The sequence below is a fragment of the Excalfactoria chinensis genome, chromosome 8, assembly GCF_039878825.1.
Source record: "Excalfactoria chinensis isolate bCotChi1 chromosome 8, bCotChi1.hap2, whole genome shotgun sequence".
Taxonomy (NCBI): Eukaryota; Metazoa; Chordata; class Aves; order Galliformes; family Phasianidae; genus Excalfactoria; species Excalfactoria chinensis.
The window spans coordinates 375,512-393,113 of NC_092832.1; the positions used below are offsets into that span (position 1 = coordinate 375,512).

General features: G+C 39.3%; 1 protein-coding gene across 6 annotated transcripts in view; it reads left to right on the top strand.

The window, feature by feature from the left end:
• The window catches only part of HMCN1 (hemicentin 1), a 183,331-nt gene that overhangs the window by 58,889 nt on the left and 106,840 nt on the right, over nt 1-17,602 (top strand). For all 6 annotated transcript variants that reach the window (XR_011904486.1, XM_072343169.1, XM_072343164.1 and 3 more), the window contains exons 11-20: nt 1,822-2,097; nt 7,986-8,127; nt 8,570-8,697; nt 9,262-9,375; nt 10,109-10,267; nt 10,951-11,145; nt 11,842-11,940; nt 12,585-12,712; nt 14,185-14,329; nt 15,699-15,811. Coding sequence is in view for 5 of the 6 variants with exons in the window: in XM_072343169.1 (XP_072199270.1) it covers nt 1,822-2,097; nt 7,986-8,127; nt 8,570-8,697; nt 9,262-9,375; nt 10,109-10,267; nt 10,951-11,145; nt 11,842-11,940; nt 12,585-12,712; nt 14,185-14,329; nt 15,699-15,811 (1,499 nt within the window). In the remaining variant the exon portion in view is untranslated. The remainder of the gene's footprint in view (nt 1-1,821; nt 2,098-7,985; nt 8,128-8,569; nt 8,698-9,261; nt 9,376-10,108; nt 10,268-10,950; nt 11,146-11,841; nt 11,941-12,584; nt 12,713-14,184; nt 14,330-15,698; nt 15,812-17,602) is intronic.

Below are 17,602 nucleotides of genomic sequence, written 5' to 3' on the forward strand. Positions count from 1 at the left end.
TGTCATAGAGGACTCCCTTCTGCAAAGGTCCTATATGCCGGCCTGACCCTACCCGCAGAGGGGTGTGCTGCCTTCCTGGGGCATGGGTCAGGGACATTTCAAAGATAATTCCTGGGTTGATTCGGCCTTTGGATTATTACCCACTTTTAATAATTCAGGCTGGAGGCGAGGAAGTTGATAAGAAAAGCCTGAGGTCTATCAAGAAAGATTTCAGGGGAATGGGGCGAATACTTGAAGGAGCTGGGGTGCAGGTGGTCTTTTCTTCTATGCTTGTAGTGTCAGGGAAGGGTACAGGGAGGATCCAAAAAACCCAACTCTTAAATAGATGGCTTAAGAGCTGGTGCAGATGCAAGAATTCTGGCTTTTTTGACCATGGGGCAATTTACACTGCACCTGGCACGATGGCTTCTGATGCAAGCAGCCTGTCCCTGAGGGGTAAGAGGATCTTCACTGAAGAATTAGCGGGACACATTGACAGGTCTTTAAACTAGGAATGAAGGGGGAAGGGGGCAAAATAAGGGCTACTGGGGTTGAATGGGTCATCTGGAGTACTGTGTCCAGGTGTGGAGCCCTCAGTACAAGAAGGGCATAGAGCTGTTGGAAAGGGTCCAGAGGAGGGCCACGAAGATGATCAGGGGGCTGGAGCACCTCCCCTATGAGGACAGGCTGAGGGAGTTAGGCTTGTTCAGCCTGGAGAAGAGAAGGCTGCGGAGTGACCTCATTGCAGCCTTTCAATACCTGAAGGGAACCTACACCCAGGAGGGGAGTAAACTCTTTGAAAGGGATGACAATAGCAGGACTAAGGGAAATGGAACCAAGTTGAAGGAGGGAAGATTTAGGTTGGATGTTAGGGGGAAGTTCTTTACTAGGAGAGTGGTTAGGCCCTGGAACAGGCTGCCCAGGGAGGTTGTGGATGCCCCGTCCTTGGAGGTGTTCAAGGCCAGGTTTGACCGGGCCCTGGGCAACCTGATCTAGTAAATGTGTATGTTTGGTGGCCCTGCTAGGCAGGGGGGTTGGAACTACATGATCCTTGAGGTCCCTTCCAACCCGGGTCATTCTGTGTTTCTGTGATTTTGGGCCCCCTGCTACAAGAAAGACACTGAGGCCCTGGAGCATATCCAGAGAAGGGCAGTGGTGCTGGTGAGGGGTCTGGAGCACAAGTCTTATGGAGAGTGACTCGGGGAACTGGGATTGTTCAGTCTGGGAAAGGGAAGCTTGGAGGAGACACTCTACAACTACCTGAAAGGAGTTTGTGGTGAGGTGGGGGCTGGTCTCTTTTTTTAGATAACCAGTGACAGGACTAGAAGGAATGGCTTTAAGTTGCACCAAGGCAAATTCATGTTGGTTATTAAGAAAACTCTCAGAAAGAGTGGTGAGATTAGGGTTAGAACAGGCTGCTCATGGAAATGGTGAAGTCACCATCCCTGGAGGTTTTAAAGAAGCAGGTAGATGTTGCTCTGGGTGATGTGATCTAGAGTAGTCACAAGCAATCACAAGCAAGGGTTGATGGTTGCAGTAGAAGATCTTAGTGATCTTTCCAACCTGAATGGTTCTATGATTCTGTGTCATAGTTCTTCCACATAAATCATGTGTGTTCTTGTCATCTGTCAGATAACTTAGCATTGGGGAATGACAAAACTGACCTGGGTTCTCTGTTTTATAGCTTCAGTGGTACAATACGAAACTCAATATTAAAACAATACTATAATTTTTTTAATGCTGTGGTATGCTTGAAGTTACTTACTGAGAGTCCAAAAATTATTCAAAAGTTCCTAAATCTTCTCTCTTCATTTTCTTGTTTATTCTGTTCTTTTTCTGCAGAGCCTCCACCTCTGATTCAGGTTTCTAACAATGTCACAGCTGTCCTTAGGGAAGGAGCCATCCTGACCTGCTTGGTTGTAAGCACTGTGCGTTACAATCTTACCTGGCAGAGAAATGGCAGGGATGTGAGTCTGCAGGAGCCCCTACGGATGAGAGTGATGAGCAACCTATCTTTAGAGGTGAAAGCAGTACAGTTCACAGATGCTGGCAAGTACGACTGCATAGCTTCTAACAAGGATGGCTCTACCACAGCGTCTGTCTTCCTTTCAGTACAAGGTAACAGTATGTTAAGTGTACTCTGACATGTTTTTAACTTACTTTATTGTGAGCTTCCCTTGTAGTAACTTTTGCTTTTTATGTCTATTTATGGAACCACCTAGAGACTGGTATAAAGTAATGCAGCTCTTCCTTAATTTAAAATATTGGTGTGAACCACCAAAGAGCACTAGTGCTCTTTCCAAGACTGCTTTGTGGTATGTGCCTTGATGAACCATGGTTTTGTACTTCAGTGGTTCCCAACTTGACTTTGCTGTAGAACTCAGTGAATCCTCAGGTATCCCTGTTGTTAGTGTCTTCTGAAGTGTGGAGGGAGAGTCGCACGCAGATCTCAGTCTTGTTTGTATACACACACATGTAATTAAACTGTTAATTCTCTGCTCTAAACTGTTCTTCTCTACTAATTATATCTCTTTACAATTGGAATAGTACTTCTAAATGTTCGTTTGTATTATCTGTCTCATTCTATACAAGCTAAGAACTAATCAGAACTTTGCAAGGAGGTTGGTTTTGTTAGGGCTCCTAAAATTTGTCAGGACTGTAAAAGGTGGCATGGGTTGAGATACCAAGCATGCTGTGTGTCTGTGCTGCTGCTTCTCATCAGGAAACAAATTTTAAAAAGTGACACAAAAATACAGTAACTTCCTTTGGAGGTAATAATTTTAAAACATAAAAGTATTCCAGATTTGCTCATTGTTGCCTTGGTTGTGTGGAAGTCTGAATCTTTGTGTATTAAGCATCTAGTCACTGCATAAGAAGGAAGAGAGCTACAGAATGTTTTAGAAAACCACCTTGCCCTGTACTTTTAGCTTCGGATGTCTTGATAAATGACTAAATGTCTTTTAAATGGCTACATGCAGAAGATGGATGGTGTCGGAATGATTGTATGTGTTGTTGTTACATTATTTTGCTTGAACCAAATGATTTCCATCAAATTCATGGAGCTATTCTGATGTGCAATTAACTGTGAGTAACACGCTCAAGATAAAAGTTTCTAATAAGGCAAAGATCTCTATGAAGGGCAGTTTATTCATTGCTGCAGTCATGGGCGCACACTCCTTACTGCATACCTGATCAGTGAAATCTGTTCTGTTATATACCCTGGGTCAGACACAGGTAAAGCCTCTCCTGGCACTCATTGGATGAGCATCTCAGGCTCACAATTTTCCGATGCTGTTGCTACCTTACATTTCCATACAATATCTGTTACTAACCCATTGTTTTTAGGTATGTTCTGTGATTTTATGGTAACAGGAGGACAGTATTCTCAAAAATTAGCACTCCTGTTCTGTACCAGACTGTCCCCTACTCTATATGATTACCTTACTGAGTGCCTGTGTCAATACTACCCAGGTCAGAACACCACAGTTCAACATTACTCTGTTCAGCAGCTTTGTGAAAGGCAACTTATTCTATGCTACATACAGAAATACTGGGGATTTCCACTGCAGAAACACATTGCACAACTGTGTCATGAATAACCCTCACTGCTTCTTAGGATCTGGAGCATTGTTCAAAATAATGGTCTGTGTTTGGCAGCTGAAGAGTAAAGAGTGGCTTGATAAGAAGAAGAAGAAAAAGCTTTAAAGTTTTGATTTTGCATGTTTTCTGGTGTGAATGAGTAAAAGTAGATGATGAAATGCTGCTTTAAGAGTTGCAAATGTCTTTTGCTTCTACAGCAGTTATGTGTGGAGGCTTGTAAGGCTTTTGCTGTGCTAATGTTGGGGATCAGTAGAGAGGTTTGATTATGGTGGTACATTGAACAGTAGTGAAGCATGTCTGAACATCTTCCTTAGGGGGTTCCAATTGAGACACTGCAGCACCGGCTGCTGCACATTTCAACTAGCTGTTGAGAAGCTTGCAGGTCAATATAATATTTTGACATTTCTTTATCTGAATATACAGGTAGAATGAAATCACACACATTGTAGTTACTCTATCACGTGGTTGGTTTACCCTGGTCTGCTTATTCACTAAATGTTTTCATGTGTTTAAGTACCTGTCTGGTATCACCGTCACAGCTCAAAGGCAGTTTGAGCAGCTGTGAAATAATTCAGGGCTTTGTGCTAGCGCAAAGAGTTAAGAGCAACAGAAGTTAAAGCTGCAATTAATCAACATATATATTATCCATTCTTCCTGTCCCTATAAGAAATAAAATATGTGGTTGATGTTGGGCATTAAAGAATTGCTGTAATTAGTGATGTCATGGTATGTAAATGTTTGGAAATTGTACTGTTCTACTAGTGCATATGGAGTCAACTAGATGTGCAGTGGGGGAAAGCTGGTTTTGAGTTAGCCTGAAGTTACAGTTCCAGAGTTTCTTTTGTTAAGATTCCCTGGGTGTTATCCTGTACACTACAGAGGCAAGCTTTACTAAAACTTTTTCATCTAGAAAAAAATATCTCTCCAATTTCTGTGTCTTCTGGATCATTTATTACAAATTCAGCTAAGTAAGTTATAGTTTAAGTTTTTATGTTTAGATTGTGCATAGCAGGAGAAGAACTTCAACAAAATGCATCAATGGACAAGGGAAGAGCCACTGGTGTAATCTGTCTGGACTGCAGTAAAGCCTTTGACACAGTCCCCCATGACATCCTTCTCTCCAAACTGGAAAGATGTGGATTTCATGGGTGGGACTGTTCAATGGATGAAGAACTGGCTGCATGACTGAAGCCACAGAGTGGTGGTCAATGGCTGTGTCTGGGAAGAGACCATCGATGAGTGGTGTCCCCCAGGGGTCAGTATTGGTACTGACTCTTTAATACTTGATCAGTGATATCAACAGCAGGGTTGAGTCCACCCTTGGAAAGTTTGCAGATGTCACCAAACTATTCGATGTGGTGGACACACCCCAAGGGTGGGGTGCCGTTTGGAGGGACTTAGACAGGCTCAAGCAGTGGGCCCAGGTGAAACCTCTTTGGGTTCATCAAAGATGAGTGCAAGGTCTTAAACCTATCTTGAGGCAACCTTCACTACCAATGCAAGCTGGATAGAGCATGGACCTGCTGAGAAGGACTTGGGGGTGGTTTTTGTATCCCCCTCTGCCTTGCTGGTACTCATGTAAAAAAATAAAAATAATACATATTATAATATAATATCTAATTTATAATATATATATATAATATATATAATAATATATAATATATAACATATAATATATATAATGATAATATAATAATAATATATTATTTTTATTTTTATTTATTTGTGCAACAGAGTTGCACAAAAACTTGTTGACATCACAGTGGTTACACAGGACTCCAGTATCTGAAGAAAATTAACTTTTCACACTAAAACTGCAGTTCCTGTATCACTAGAAATAGAGCTTTGTGCTAAACACCTGCTCCTGCAGTATCTTGATAGTTGGAAGTGCAGGGAGGTCAGTTGAGCTTGAGTGAGAATGGGTTGAAACTGCCAGAAACCATTAGGGAACAGTTTGCACCCATGGAAGGTGCTCCATCTGTTCTAAGACAGAATCTGCTTTCATAAAGTTCAGAAGAAGAAATTAAACTTTTTTTTTTTTTTTTTTTGGGGGTGGGGGGGTAAAGCGGGGAGTGTGGAAGTTGCAGCAAGTCTATGCAGATGTGGATGAATGATGATTTTTGATCTTAGGTACATTTAAATAGTTGCTCTTATTCAGCCTTGTTACATTACGTACCCAGTGAACAATTTGAATTATTACTAATGAAAGGTGATTAAAAAAACACAAAACACCACAACAGTTCAGCTGCTGATGTTGAATTTTAAAAAAAGATATTTGCTGTCCTTTTTTATGTTACATTTAACTGCTTCTAGTAAACTAAATGAACATTAAGGACAAGGAAGTTTACAAACATGAATACTTCAGAAGCTGAAGTCTTACCGCTAACCTTTGTTCTCTTGAGAAGTTTCATCAACTGTCAATGATAAATTTTTACTTCCACCTTCTTTTACTCACCTGATAGTTATTGTCCCACAGCAGTGCTGCATTGGCAGTGATGTATTGTCAAAGTACAGTGGTGATGGCTGTTTGAAGCAGTTTCTTACTGTCAGTGTAAGTATAGGCCTTCCCTAAAACTAGAGCATGCAGAAAATCTCCTTGTGTCCCACAGTGAAACAGAAATACCTGAGAACTCTGTACACATAATCAATGACTTGAAGAAAGCCCTGTAAGTTGCATACGCTTCTTGCTTTACATGTCCCTCATGTCTGGATGTAATCCCAGTACTTTGGAAGCTGTTGCTCTGCCTTCCTCCAGTGCCATTCCTGCAGGGTCCTCTCCCTCTAACAAAAATGAAGCTGTAGAGGGCTGATGACCATGAATGAAAGGGACAATATAACTGCATCTGTGTTTAGTTTTACAACTTTGTGTACAAATTACTTTCTGTTTAATGTTCTCTTCTTCGGTAGTGTAACTGTGTGGTTTTACATGTGTTTTTACAAAGGCTGCAGGATCTGCTCCACACTTGCATGTTCTGTTAATGGCTGAAACAGTATTCAGGAGTCCTGGTATTTGAATCCTGCTTCCCCCAGGCCACCAGGTGACACAGCACAACAAAGCACCTTCCTCAGAACAACAGCTACATTCTCTTGAAAGTGGGGTTTTATGTGCTTAACCTTGTGGATGAATTTTCCTGAGATACTAACAGATGTCAATTATTTGTGAAGCTCAAAACACAAAATACGGTGCAAATAATTCAAATAAAAATGTACATCCTTTTATTTAACCATTTTAGTACATGATTCGTATGCTTTAAAACTATTTTTGTGTTTCTTGGGAAACTTGCTTTTAGATTCAGTGAGATGCACAGCAGGACCACTCAAGTCACTGCTGTGATCATGGAGGACAGTGCAGTTAAGTTGCACCTATGCAGTTACAGTGCAAGGCAATTACTGTGTGCTTCTTACTAGACCTACAAAAGCACAGGGGTCTTAAAGTCAGCAGTGTGTTGAGGTAGGCTTGCCAGTCTCTGCTTCCCAAGCATGTACTACTTTACATGTAAACTACTACTTTACATGTAAACTCTTACATGTAAAAAATGTTGAGATCTACTCTTCTGTACACTGGATTTGGTGTACAATCAGTACAGGTTGGGGGATGAGCTGCTGGAGAGGAGCTCAGCTGAGAGGGACCTGGGCATTTTGGTGGATGACAGGTTGGCCATGAGCCAGCAGTGTGCCCTCATGGACAAAAATGCCAATGGCATTCTGTGGTGCATTAAAAAGAGTGTGTCCAGCAGGTCAAGGGAGGTGATCCTCCCCCTTTATTCTGCCCAGGTAAGGCCTCATCTGGAATACTGTGTCCAGTTCTGGGCTCCGCAGTACAAAAAAGACAGGGATCTCTTGGAAAGAGTCCAGCGGAGGGCCACAAAGATGGTGAAGGGCCTGGAGCATATGAAGAAAGGCTAAGCGAACTGGGTCTGTTTAGCCTTGAGAAAAGAAGACTGAGAGGGGGCCTAATGCTCACATCTGGGAGATCCAGTGTATGCATCTCAGAGCAAAGCAAACTGGTAGCATGAGAATTCATGTGACCCATGTAGCCTTAGTCCTGAACTTCTTTATAAAGGCTTGCATGTTTTATGTGGAGGAACTGGTACACTGTGGTAGAGAAAAAGAAGTGCATAGGTTCTGAAAGAGGATTGCTATTTCAAGGAATAGAAACTCTTCGAATAATGCTCTAAGTGGAAGAGACTTTAACAAAAATTTATTATGAGATTGATTGTATTCTAGTGCAGTAATAGGCCTTATGAAATAATTCATGACATAAATCAATGTTCATTATTCAGTTGAGAAGAAGCAGCTGTAGGAGAACAATGATCATCACCTTTGTCAGAAATAAAGTGGTATTTATAATGTGCAAGTGCTTACAAAACATCTTTTTAATTTGTATTTTTCATTTCTTTTAATAGAGCCACCTAAGATTGTCATTTCGCCTAAGGATCAAACGTTTATAGAAGGCTCTGAAGTGTCAATCAGGTGTTCTGCAACTGGTTATCCAAAGCCAACAGTAGTATGGACACACAATGAAATGTTTATTATTGGTTCAAACAGGTAAGGATTGTAGCTTTGCTTTCTCTTTTTTCTTTTTTCTTTTTTCTTTTTTTATTTTCCCCTCCTGTGTGAGTAAGAAGCTTTGAACAATGTCAGAATATTCTCTTTCTTTCACAGGAGCATGTGGGCTTTGGAAAAAAGTACCTTGACTTTTGTCTTTGTTACTCTATGATTTCGGTTGCCTTATCTATAAAATAGGAATACTATGATTACTTTCTTCAGAAGTTTTCTATGAGATTAAACTCAGTGCTCTTTCCAACATGTGTTGGCATCCTTATGCAGAAGTACTACTACTACTACAACTAATAATAACTGTTTAGCTTGAGATAAAGACAGCAGTATCTATCTGTAGATTATCTGGTCATACTGTTGGAGTGTGTGTGAAATGGTTTTTCTGTTTTCATTAACTAACTGTTTTGGTTGGTCTTCTGTGGATTCTCAGGTATAGATTGACCCCAGAAGGCACCCTGATCATAAGAAAGGCAGTTCCAAAAGATGCAGGAGTTTATGGTTGCTTGGCAAGTAACTCAGCTGGGACAGAGAAACAGATATCCATTCTTACATATATTGGTAAGTAATGAAGTAAAAGTAAAAAGCAAGTTATTCCAGCTTCAGAGTGCTAATCTGTAGAACTGTGCAGAACATATTTGTAGAATTTTTCTGAAACTCCAGAAAAGCAAAGCAAAATATGGTAGAGTAGGCTTGCAAAACTGAGTATGTCCTTGGAGAAGGAATAATTTTCTTCTAACTTCTGTTGTATACTTAGCCCTGGAGTCCTAGTCCAAATTGTTTAGACACTATGTTGTGTATTAACAGCAGAGTACCAAAATTATTAATGACCAGTCTTCAGTTGGAGAGGCAGAGAAAGTCTCTTTTTACTTTCTACATAGTCAGACTCTTCCAGTTCTTTCCTTACATGCCTGTATATTCTACATACAGTTCATGTATTCTGATACTCCAAACTCTACTTTTCTCTTATTTTTTTTTAAATACCTTACATGATTTTTTTAGTCTGTTTGACTTTTAGGTCAAATATGTCATATATAGTAACAGAAGATTGATCTTTTATCATTTGCATCTTAAAAATGGTATGCATTTTGGGTGCATACTCATTTTTTCCTTGTTTCTTTTTAGAGGGCCCAACAGTGACCGTAGTTCAAAGTGAAATTCTGGTTGCTCTTGGAGACACAACTATTATGGAGTGTAAAACAACTGGAATCCCACATCCTCAAGTTAAATGGTTTAAAGGTGCACTTCTTTGTGTTTGATTTATTTACTTTAACAGCAGTGCTTAGAGCAATGATGTTGAAGTGACTTTATTTTTTTCAGAAGCTTTATGTAGTATTCAAACAGTGACTGACCTGTGAAATTCTCTAATCTAGAAGATAGGGCACTTAATATCCAGGACATGAGATCTCACTTCTATTTAAATACAGTGAATGAACTTACCTTACAGTAATTACAAAGAAAAAACTGTGCATCTCTTACACTCAGCTATGTTTAATGCTTTATCATAAAATGTTTGACTATATGCTACAAAAGCTGCATAATATCTTTCTGTACGTGGACACATTCTGAACATTACTCAGAAGTATCCTGGCTCCTACTTGACAGATAGCAGAGTTGCTTTCCGGGTTTTACAGAGCTCCCAGTTTGGCATGGGTCTGGCAGACAAGTGGCTTCCAGAAGTAGCCTCTAACGTGAGAAGGAGAAATACAGCTTGGCATACTGTCCTTACACTGATAGCTATCCAAAGCTACTTAACTTTGTATTTCCCTTGTAAAATGAATATAAATAAAATCTGATTGTATCTAATGCAGTAATGATTTTTCCCACTGAGCTGAATGATCATCTGACTATACTAATCTGCTGAACGAGTAGTCATGTTGTGAACTAATCTCAGAATTGAACAACGTTTTGTTAGAGTAATTTTGATAAATACCCTCTTTATATTTCAGTTACTTTTTCTGTCTAAACTTAGGTGACTTAGAGTTGAGGGCATCGGCATTTCTCATTATTGATACTCATCGGGGTCTTTTGAAGATCCAGGAAACACAAGAGCTGGATGCTGGTGATTATACCTGTGTGGCTACCAATGATGCAGGGAGAGCTTCTGGAAAGATAACCCTAGATGTTGGCTGTAAGTAGGAAGTAGTTTTCAACTAAACAGTAAATGTTCTAATACAGTGTTTCCATACGTAATACAGTGTCCCACCTTTTTGATAGTGTTCACTGAGCTAAATTTCCTTGCAATACTTGGATTCCAAACATTCCTTCATTCTTACTCCTCTTGCAAAGCAAAAGTTACAAGGAGGAAGAGAGAGCCAGAGAAAGAGGAAACAGTTCAAACTTCAACCTAACATAGTTCTCATGTAGAGAATGTATTTCATTTGTGTTACAATGTAAATTTACTGTAACTTAGCCCTTCCTATCCGTTTCCTGCTTCTTTCTAACTGCCTCTGGCCATTAAAATATGTATTTCTGTTAGACATGTACACTTTCTGAACCAATGGCCGAATCTGTTGGAGAGGAGAAATCCTAACATCTGAACACTCACATTCTTTTGAAAAGGATGGTTATATCTTCTTTTTTGTTTATTTTTACTTTGTGGTGATGTTTAGCCCATATCTGAACTCCTCACTATTCATGAAGAGCATGCTAGGTTACTTTTGTGTAGTGTTGCTAGAATTGGGAATCTGTTGTTAGGAAAACAATAATGTGTACTAGGAGGTAAGTGAAGGTTGTTAGTATTGTAAGTAGAACGCTACTGTCATGATGAAACCCCATACTGACTTTATGTATTTTTTTCTGTATTTTTTCCAGCTCCCCCAATTTTTACGCAAGAACCCAGTGATGAATCTGTGGATGTTGGCTCCAATATCACACTGCCATGCTATGTTCAGGGTTACCCAGAACCAAAGATTAAATGGAGGCGGCTGAATGGTGCTTCCCTTTTCTCAAGACCACTTGCTGTTAGTTCCATCAGTCAGCTCAGAACAGGAGCTCTGTCAATTAATAGTAAGTAGACTAAATTATTAAAGAAAATGTGCTAGAGGGAAATACAATGTATGCGATGCATTTAAATTATAATACTACTGTCTAAAATAGTTAACTTTTTAAAAAACAACAGATTTTATCAGAGATTGTTTTTCTGATACTGATTTTCTTGCTGTTGGTGTGCATTGTTTTCCTCTGAGTTTGTGAATTCACTTGTGATTGGTCTCCGGCTTCATTGATATTCATTGAAATAATTACACTTTTGTTTAAATAAATGTGTTTTGTGGTCTCTGTTAATAATGAGGAGCTATGAATTTTATTTTATTCTTTTTCTCTCAAGAAGTGTTTTTAAACTTACTGTTTTAAGCAAGTCCTAATTTGGGCAACAGCTGGGAATTCTGCAAGTGTCTTTGCAATTTCAGTTCTCTGGAGCATTTCGGAGTATATGCAGGTGTGGATGTGTAAATACTAGGTGTCATTTTTACACAGTAGTGTATACTGTATTAAAGTATATGCAATATATAAAGTGCTGAGAAGTATTGTATGTATCACACCTTTTCAATCAAGTACTCAGTCATTGTTTCCATCCTTTCTGAGAGTGGGAAAGAAATGATCTTAAAAATAAAAGAATATTTAAAGGTGAAAAATGGAAACCTAGAGTATTCATGCACTGCAAACTTTTTAGTGTCATTTCACTTTTTTTTTTTCCTTTTGTAGATTTGTGGGTTAGTGATGAAGGAACTTATGTCTGTGAAGCTGAAAACCAGTTTGGAAGGATTCAGTCACAGCCAGCCACAATCACAGTAACTGGACTGGGTGAGTATGGTTAATGTCAATGATACCAGGGAAAGGGAAGATTGACAGCATTTCCATACATGGGATAATATGCTGGAATAGGTAACAGTGAGTGTTTTTTTTTTTTTTTTTTTTTTTTTGTTTGTTTGTTTATGATGAATAGGATGTGAATGTGTTACGTACATACACAGGGATATAGCTGTGTATCTGTAGCAATGCTTGCAATGCTTACACAAATGTAGTCAGCACCACAAACTAAATCAGAAGATACTTGCATTGGATATTGTCATTGAATTCACTGAAATTTTCACATTATAATGTCTTTTTACCAGCTTAGAAAAGTTCTATCTACACTCTGTAACATGGACCTTAAAAATGATGTATTCATTGATCTCTTTCTTATTGCTTAGCAAATTGATTAAGGAATGAAAATCACCGTCATGATGAATCCTAATAATTTTCTACCATGTAATAAAAAAAAAAGAAGTAACAGTGAACTTGCTTATGGCAACACATTGCTACAGCTGGGAAGAAATCTTAGTGAACCAAGAGAACACTAAACATCCTGCATTGACAATAACTGTGCTTTTAAGGAGTTGTTTATTATCTTGGGCAATTGGCTGGCTATAATAGTTATTGTCATATTTTTTTTTTTCCCCATCAAGTTGCACCTCTGATTGGAATAAGCCCAGCCACAGCCAATGTAATTGAGGGGCAGCAGCTCACTTTGCCATGTGTTCTGCTTGCTGGAAACCCCATTCCAGACCGGAAGTGGATTAAGAACAGTATGGTGGTAAGACTGTTTTCTTTCTTACAAGATTTGTTGATACAGAAAATGAGCAGCAGATGTTTTTAAGCCGTGGTAATGCACTGATTTAATTTCCAGAGATTGATATTCAAATTTAGGGATAGATTTTATGTTTACAAATAGAGGTCTATCATGACGTTGGACTTGTTCACTGAAAACAAGGATCCAGTGGCATTGCAGTGACTTTACAACTGACCAGCACCACTCAGTGGAAGAGCTACTGCCTGCCCAGGAGAAGCCAGGTGGCTGTATCTGCAAGAGAGAAGCTGCTTATGAGTTTCTGCACCTGCTGTCATCCTAAGTTCAGCCAGTCGCCTTGAGAAATGACAGTTTATTAGTGTTTGAATCATAAAATCAGAAGTGTTGGAAAATACCTCCAAGCTCATTCAGTCCAACCATTCTCCTACCATCAATATCTCCCCACTAAACCATGTGCCTTTGTACATCTAAACATTTCTTGAGCACCTCCAGGGATGGAGATTCAGCCATCTCCCTGGGCAGCCTGTGCCAGTGCCCGACTGTTTTAGAGAAATTCTTCCTAATAGCCAACCTGAACCTCCCCTGATGCAACTTGAGGCCATTCCCTCTCATCCTATTGCTAGTTACACAGGAGAAGAAGCTGACCCCAACTTCACCACACCTTCCTTTTGAGTAGTTATAATGTGTTAAGGTCTTCTCTTAGCCTCCTGTTCTTCAGACTAAACAATCCCAGCTCCCTCAGCCACTTCTTATAAGACAGTGTTTCTATAAGGCCAGTCTTTGTTGCTGTGCTATTCTAGCTGATTGGTAAAGATAGCTATGAATTTTTAGTATTGCTAGAGGGTGTACAATTTCAAAAAAGAAATACTGTTTTTTTGGTGAAAGATACAACTTTGTTATTTTTTGCAGTGGATAATTTTAAAATGTTTCTGTTGCCAATACGTTAAAGAATAACATGAGTCTATACAGCATCCCTAGAGGGTGAAGGCATGCTTCAGAGCTGGTCTCTTTTGTGATTGTTATACCAAGACTTTCTAGAAGTTTCTGACAACAACAATGAAAGTAATCTGTTTATGGAAGAGAAACAAGTAGTTGCAATCATGAGAGTTGATCTGTGACGTCAAGCGGTTGCTGGAATAACAAATACAAAGCGCAACAGAATCAGTCAGCTAGGTTTGCGCTTGCTTTAGTGCATGATTATAAGCTACCCTGGTGGTTGGATATGTGCTGTAGCAGAGCGGAGTTGCCACTAGAGACATTAATTTCACTCCAGCACGATATATGAGGTGCTACCAAAGTATTATTTAAAGTTAACTTTTATGAAAGGTGGAAAGTAGGAAAAACTTTAGTAAAATTCTCCTGGAACACAGAATTTTATTTTAGTGTGAAAGAGTAAAAAGAATAAAGCTGCACATACCAAAATGAAGACTATCAAGTGTGTATTTTCTTAGTAAAATGTTACATTACTCTTTTGGCAGCTGGTTCCCAACCCTTACATTAATGTTCGAAGTGATGGGAGCCTGCATCTTGAAAGAGTTCGGCTGCAGGATGGGGGTGATTATACCTGCATGACCAGTAACGTTGCTGGGACAAACAACAAAACCACTACTGTTAATGTGTATGGTAAGGAGCACTGTCTTGGTACTTTGTGCTGGCTGCAAGAAGAGTGTGTGTATCTTACTAACAGGAAATCTCACTGGAGCTTTCACATGACAGTTGTATTAACTTCTAAAATTTTCTATTTATACTGATGTTACTTTGTAAAGTAATATTGTGGGAAATAGGCCCACTTCACGGGATGGAACTGAAGAATTGAGAATGTTTTTAAATTGAAACAAAAATAACATCATTTTGTGGTCATTAAAAAAATCCTCATTTTGAATAATATGTAAAGACTGCAGACTTGAGGTTTGTTAACAAAACAGATGCAAGTGGGAATTTGCAAGAAAATCATGACAGGCAGTGTTGGAGGCATTTAGTAAGTAATAAAAAGAAGCACAACTTGTAGGAGAACTGCAATTAAAATAAATTGTGAGCTTGGCAATTTTTTTTCTTTTTTTCTTAACCATATCAGAAATTACACTAAGACAAGTATAAGGCCTGTGGTAACCCATCTGTATTGCAGCTGCGGATACTTGTATTAACTGTGTGTGGGCTCCTAGCTGCTTCATGGTTTACAGCCTGGAAGTTTCTCGTTTGTTGAATTAAGATGAACTGAAGATGCTGGAACACTATTTTATGTTAACAACACCTGTTGTTTTTTAATGTTTATGTTAAGCAGAAAAACATTCAGTGCCTGATAAGGGTCTTCCATGTGAACATCAGTTTCTGGAATTTTTCAGAACCGGGGAACGGGAAGGAATATATTTTTATGCTTTTTTGAAAGATCTAGTTCTTGCTATTACAAACTTAAGTCTGACCCCCTTCTTTCTGTTGAATTCCAGCTTGGTGAAGCAGGGGGTTTCTTGTCACCTCCTGTTATTGATTTTGTGTTGTGATCTACTGGTTTTATAAAGTTCGTCTAACAGCCCAGTCCCTTCAGATGCCATCACTGCAGTTAGCTCAACTTTGTAGCATTTATTACAGAAATGAAATGTTCTTGGAGAGGAATTCATTCTTTGCTTTCAATCCTTCACTGTTTAAAGGATGTTGTCCATTGCTAGAAGTTGATTCAGCACCAAAAATCCCAAGCCCATCCTCAGATGCAGTATAAAATTGTTTCAGGAACTAAGCCTAAAATGCCACCACTGAGTAGTGTGGCAAATCCTTCCTTGACATGCTTCATTATGAACAGGTATTTATTTTGTCAAAAGACTGGAGGAGAAGGTGGCAGGTCAGTTCTGATTTGGGAGTTGAGAGAACAGGCTGAACATTTGCCAGCTTTTGCAATCTGTATGAAGCAGTAGTTGAGTTTGAGAGTTTTATTGAATGAGCTGTACTGTGGTTGGAAATATGTCTTTTACATTTTTTTAATATTTGCATTTATTTTCAGTTCTGCCCATTATTCAGCATGGACAGCAGATTTTCAGCACCATTGAAGGAATCCCAGTAACACTGCCATGTAAAGCAAGTGGAGTTCCTAAGCCATCTATTACTTGGTCTAAGGTAATGTCTCATCTTTGAACTGTTCATGACGGATGATGAATTGAAGACATCTTTTAATTGTCCTAAAACTTGGCAAGAGGTGCAACCAAACACTTCTGTTATGAGGGATCTGGAGATATCTGTTTGTTGGTCTGCTTTTGTTTCTGTGCTTTCTGGCTATGGTCTAGCTATACATCAAGGTTCTCTTCTATGGAAAGGCTTCTTTGGTTATCGTTGTGACTTTACAATTTTCAATACTTCAGAAATTCTTAGTATTCCTGTTATGAGTTGGTAATTTCGGATTACACAACTTGCCACAGCCTGAAAGCACATTTTTGTTTAGGATTGCTTTAAAATGACTTTTTTTTTTTTTTTTTTTTTTTTTTTTTCATAGAGGAAAGTGTCTCTAATAATGGCATTGGGTGGTTAGCTGTCTGTAATTTTTCAGTCATGTCCTTGACAACAGGTCCACTGAGGAGGACCTCAACTTTTTTGAGACCATCTGAAAATCAGGCTGAGATGGTTAGTTGTTTTTCTTTTTAGCATAATTTCTGGTAATAATAGTTATTCAAGGTGTCCTGCAGCTTGCATGACATTGCTGTGAAGGCACTGTTGCATCAGAAGTTGTGCTGATGTAATTGATTGAGACCTTATAAACAACTTTGTTTGAAAGAAGGTGTGGCTGGAAAGCTGCCTGATGGAAAGGGACCTTGGTGTGTTGATGGACAGTCAGCTGAATATGAGCAGCAGTGTGCCCAGGTGGCCAAGAAGGCCAATGGCATCCTGGCTTGTATCAGGAATGGTGTGGTGAGCAGTACTAGGGAAGTCATCCTTCCCCTGTACTCAGCATTGGTGAGGCCTCACCTCGAGTGCTGGAGCACCTCAGTACAAAAAAGGACATTGGGGTGCTGGAGCAGGTCCAGAGAAGGGCAGTGAGGCTTGTGAAGGGCTTGGAAAATCAGCCCTATGAGGAGAGGCTGAGGGACTGGGGCTGTTTAGTTTGGGGAAAAGGAGGCTGAGAGGAGACCTTATTGGTCTCTTCCAGTGTCTGGAAGGTCCTTACAGTGAGAACGGGGCTGGTCTCACTGGCGACAAGTGACAGGGCGAGGGGAAATGGCCTCAGGTTGTGCCAAGGTAAGTTTAGGTTGGATGTTAGGAAACACTTCTTTACAGAAAGGATAGTTAAACACTGGAATAGGCTCCCCAGAGGGGTGTTTGAGTTCACCGTCCCTGGATGTGTTTAAGAGCTGTTTGGATGCGGTGCTCAGGGATATGATTTAGCAGAGGGTTGCTAGATTTAGGGTTCTATGGTTAGGCTGCGTTTGGACTTGATGATCTTTGAGGTCTTTTCCAACCTGAGTAACTCTATGATTATACGATTAGAACAGATAACTATTGGTTTAGCTGGGAATGAAACACAGGAGGAGTGATGTGCAGTAGAAGTTTTTCTCCCTTATTACTGCATATAATTTTCAGTATAGATAAGGAATGGTCTGCTAAGAAACATTTTATACAATGTATACAAGGCCTGTTTTTACATCAGAAACCAATACCAACATTTACTAAATTGAAATGATGATTTTTTTTTTTTTTAAAGAATTAGGTTATAGATTTTTTTTTTCATATGACAATATATATATATATATATATAAAACAAAATAACATTTTTTTCTGCATGAGAATCACATGCTTCTATTTTTACTGCTCAGACAGTGACTCTGAAAGAGTATGAAAAGTTAGTTGAAGTTGGTTAATTTCTGTGGATAGAATTTCAAGGCCAAACTTCTTAGTTAATTCAGAATATTTTGTTGA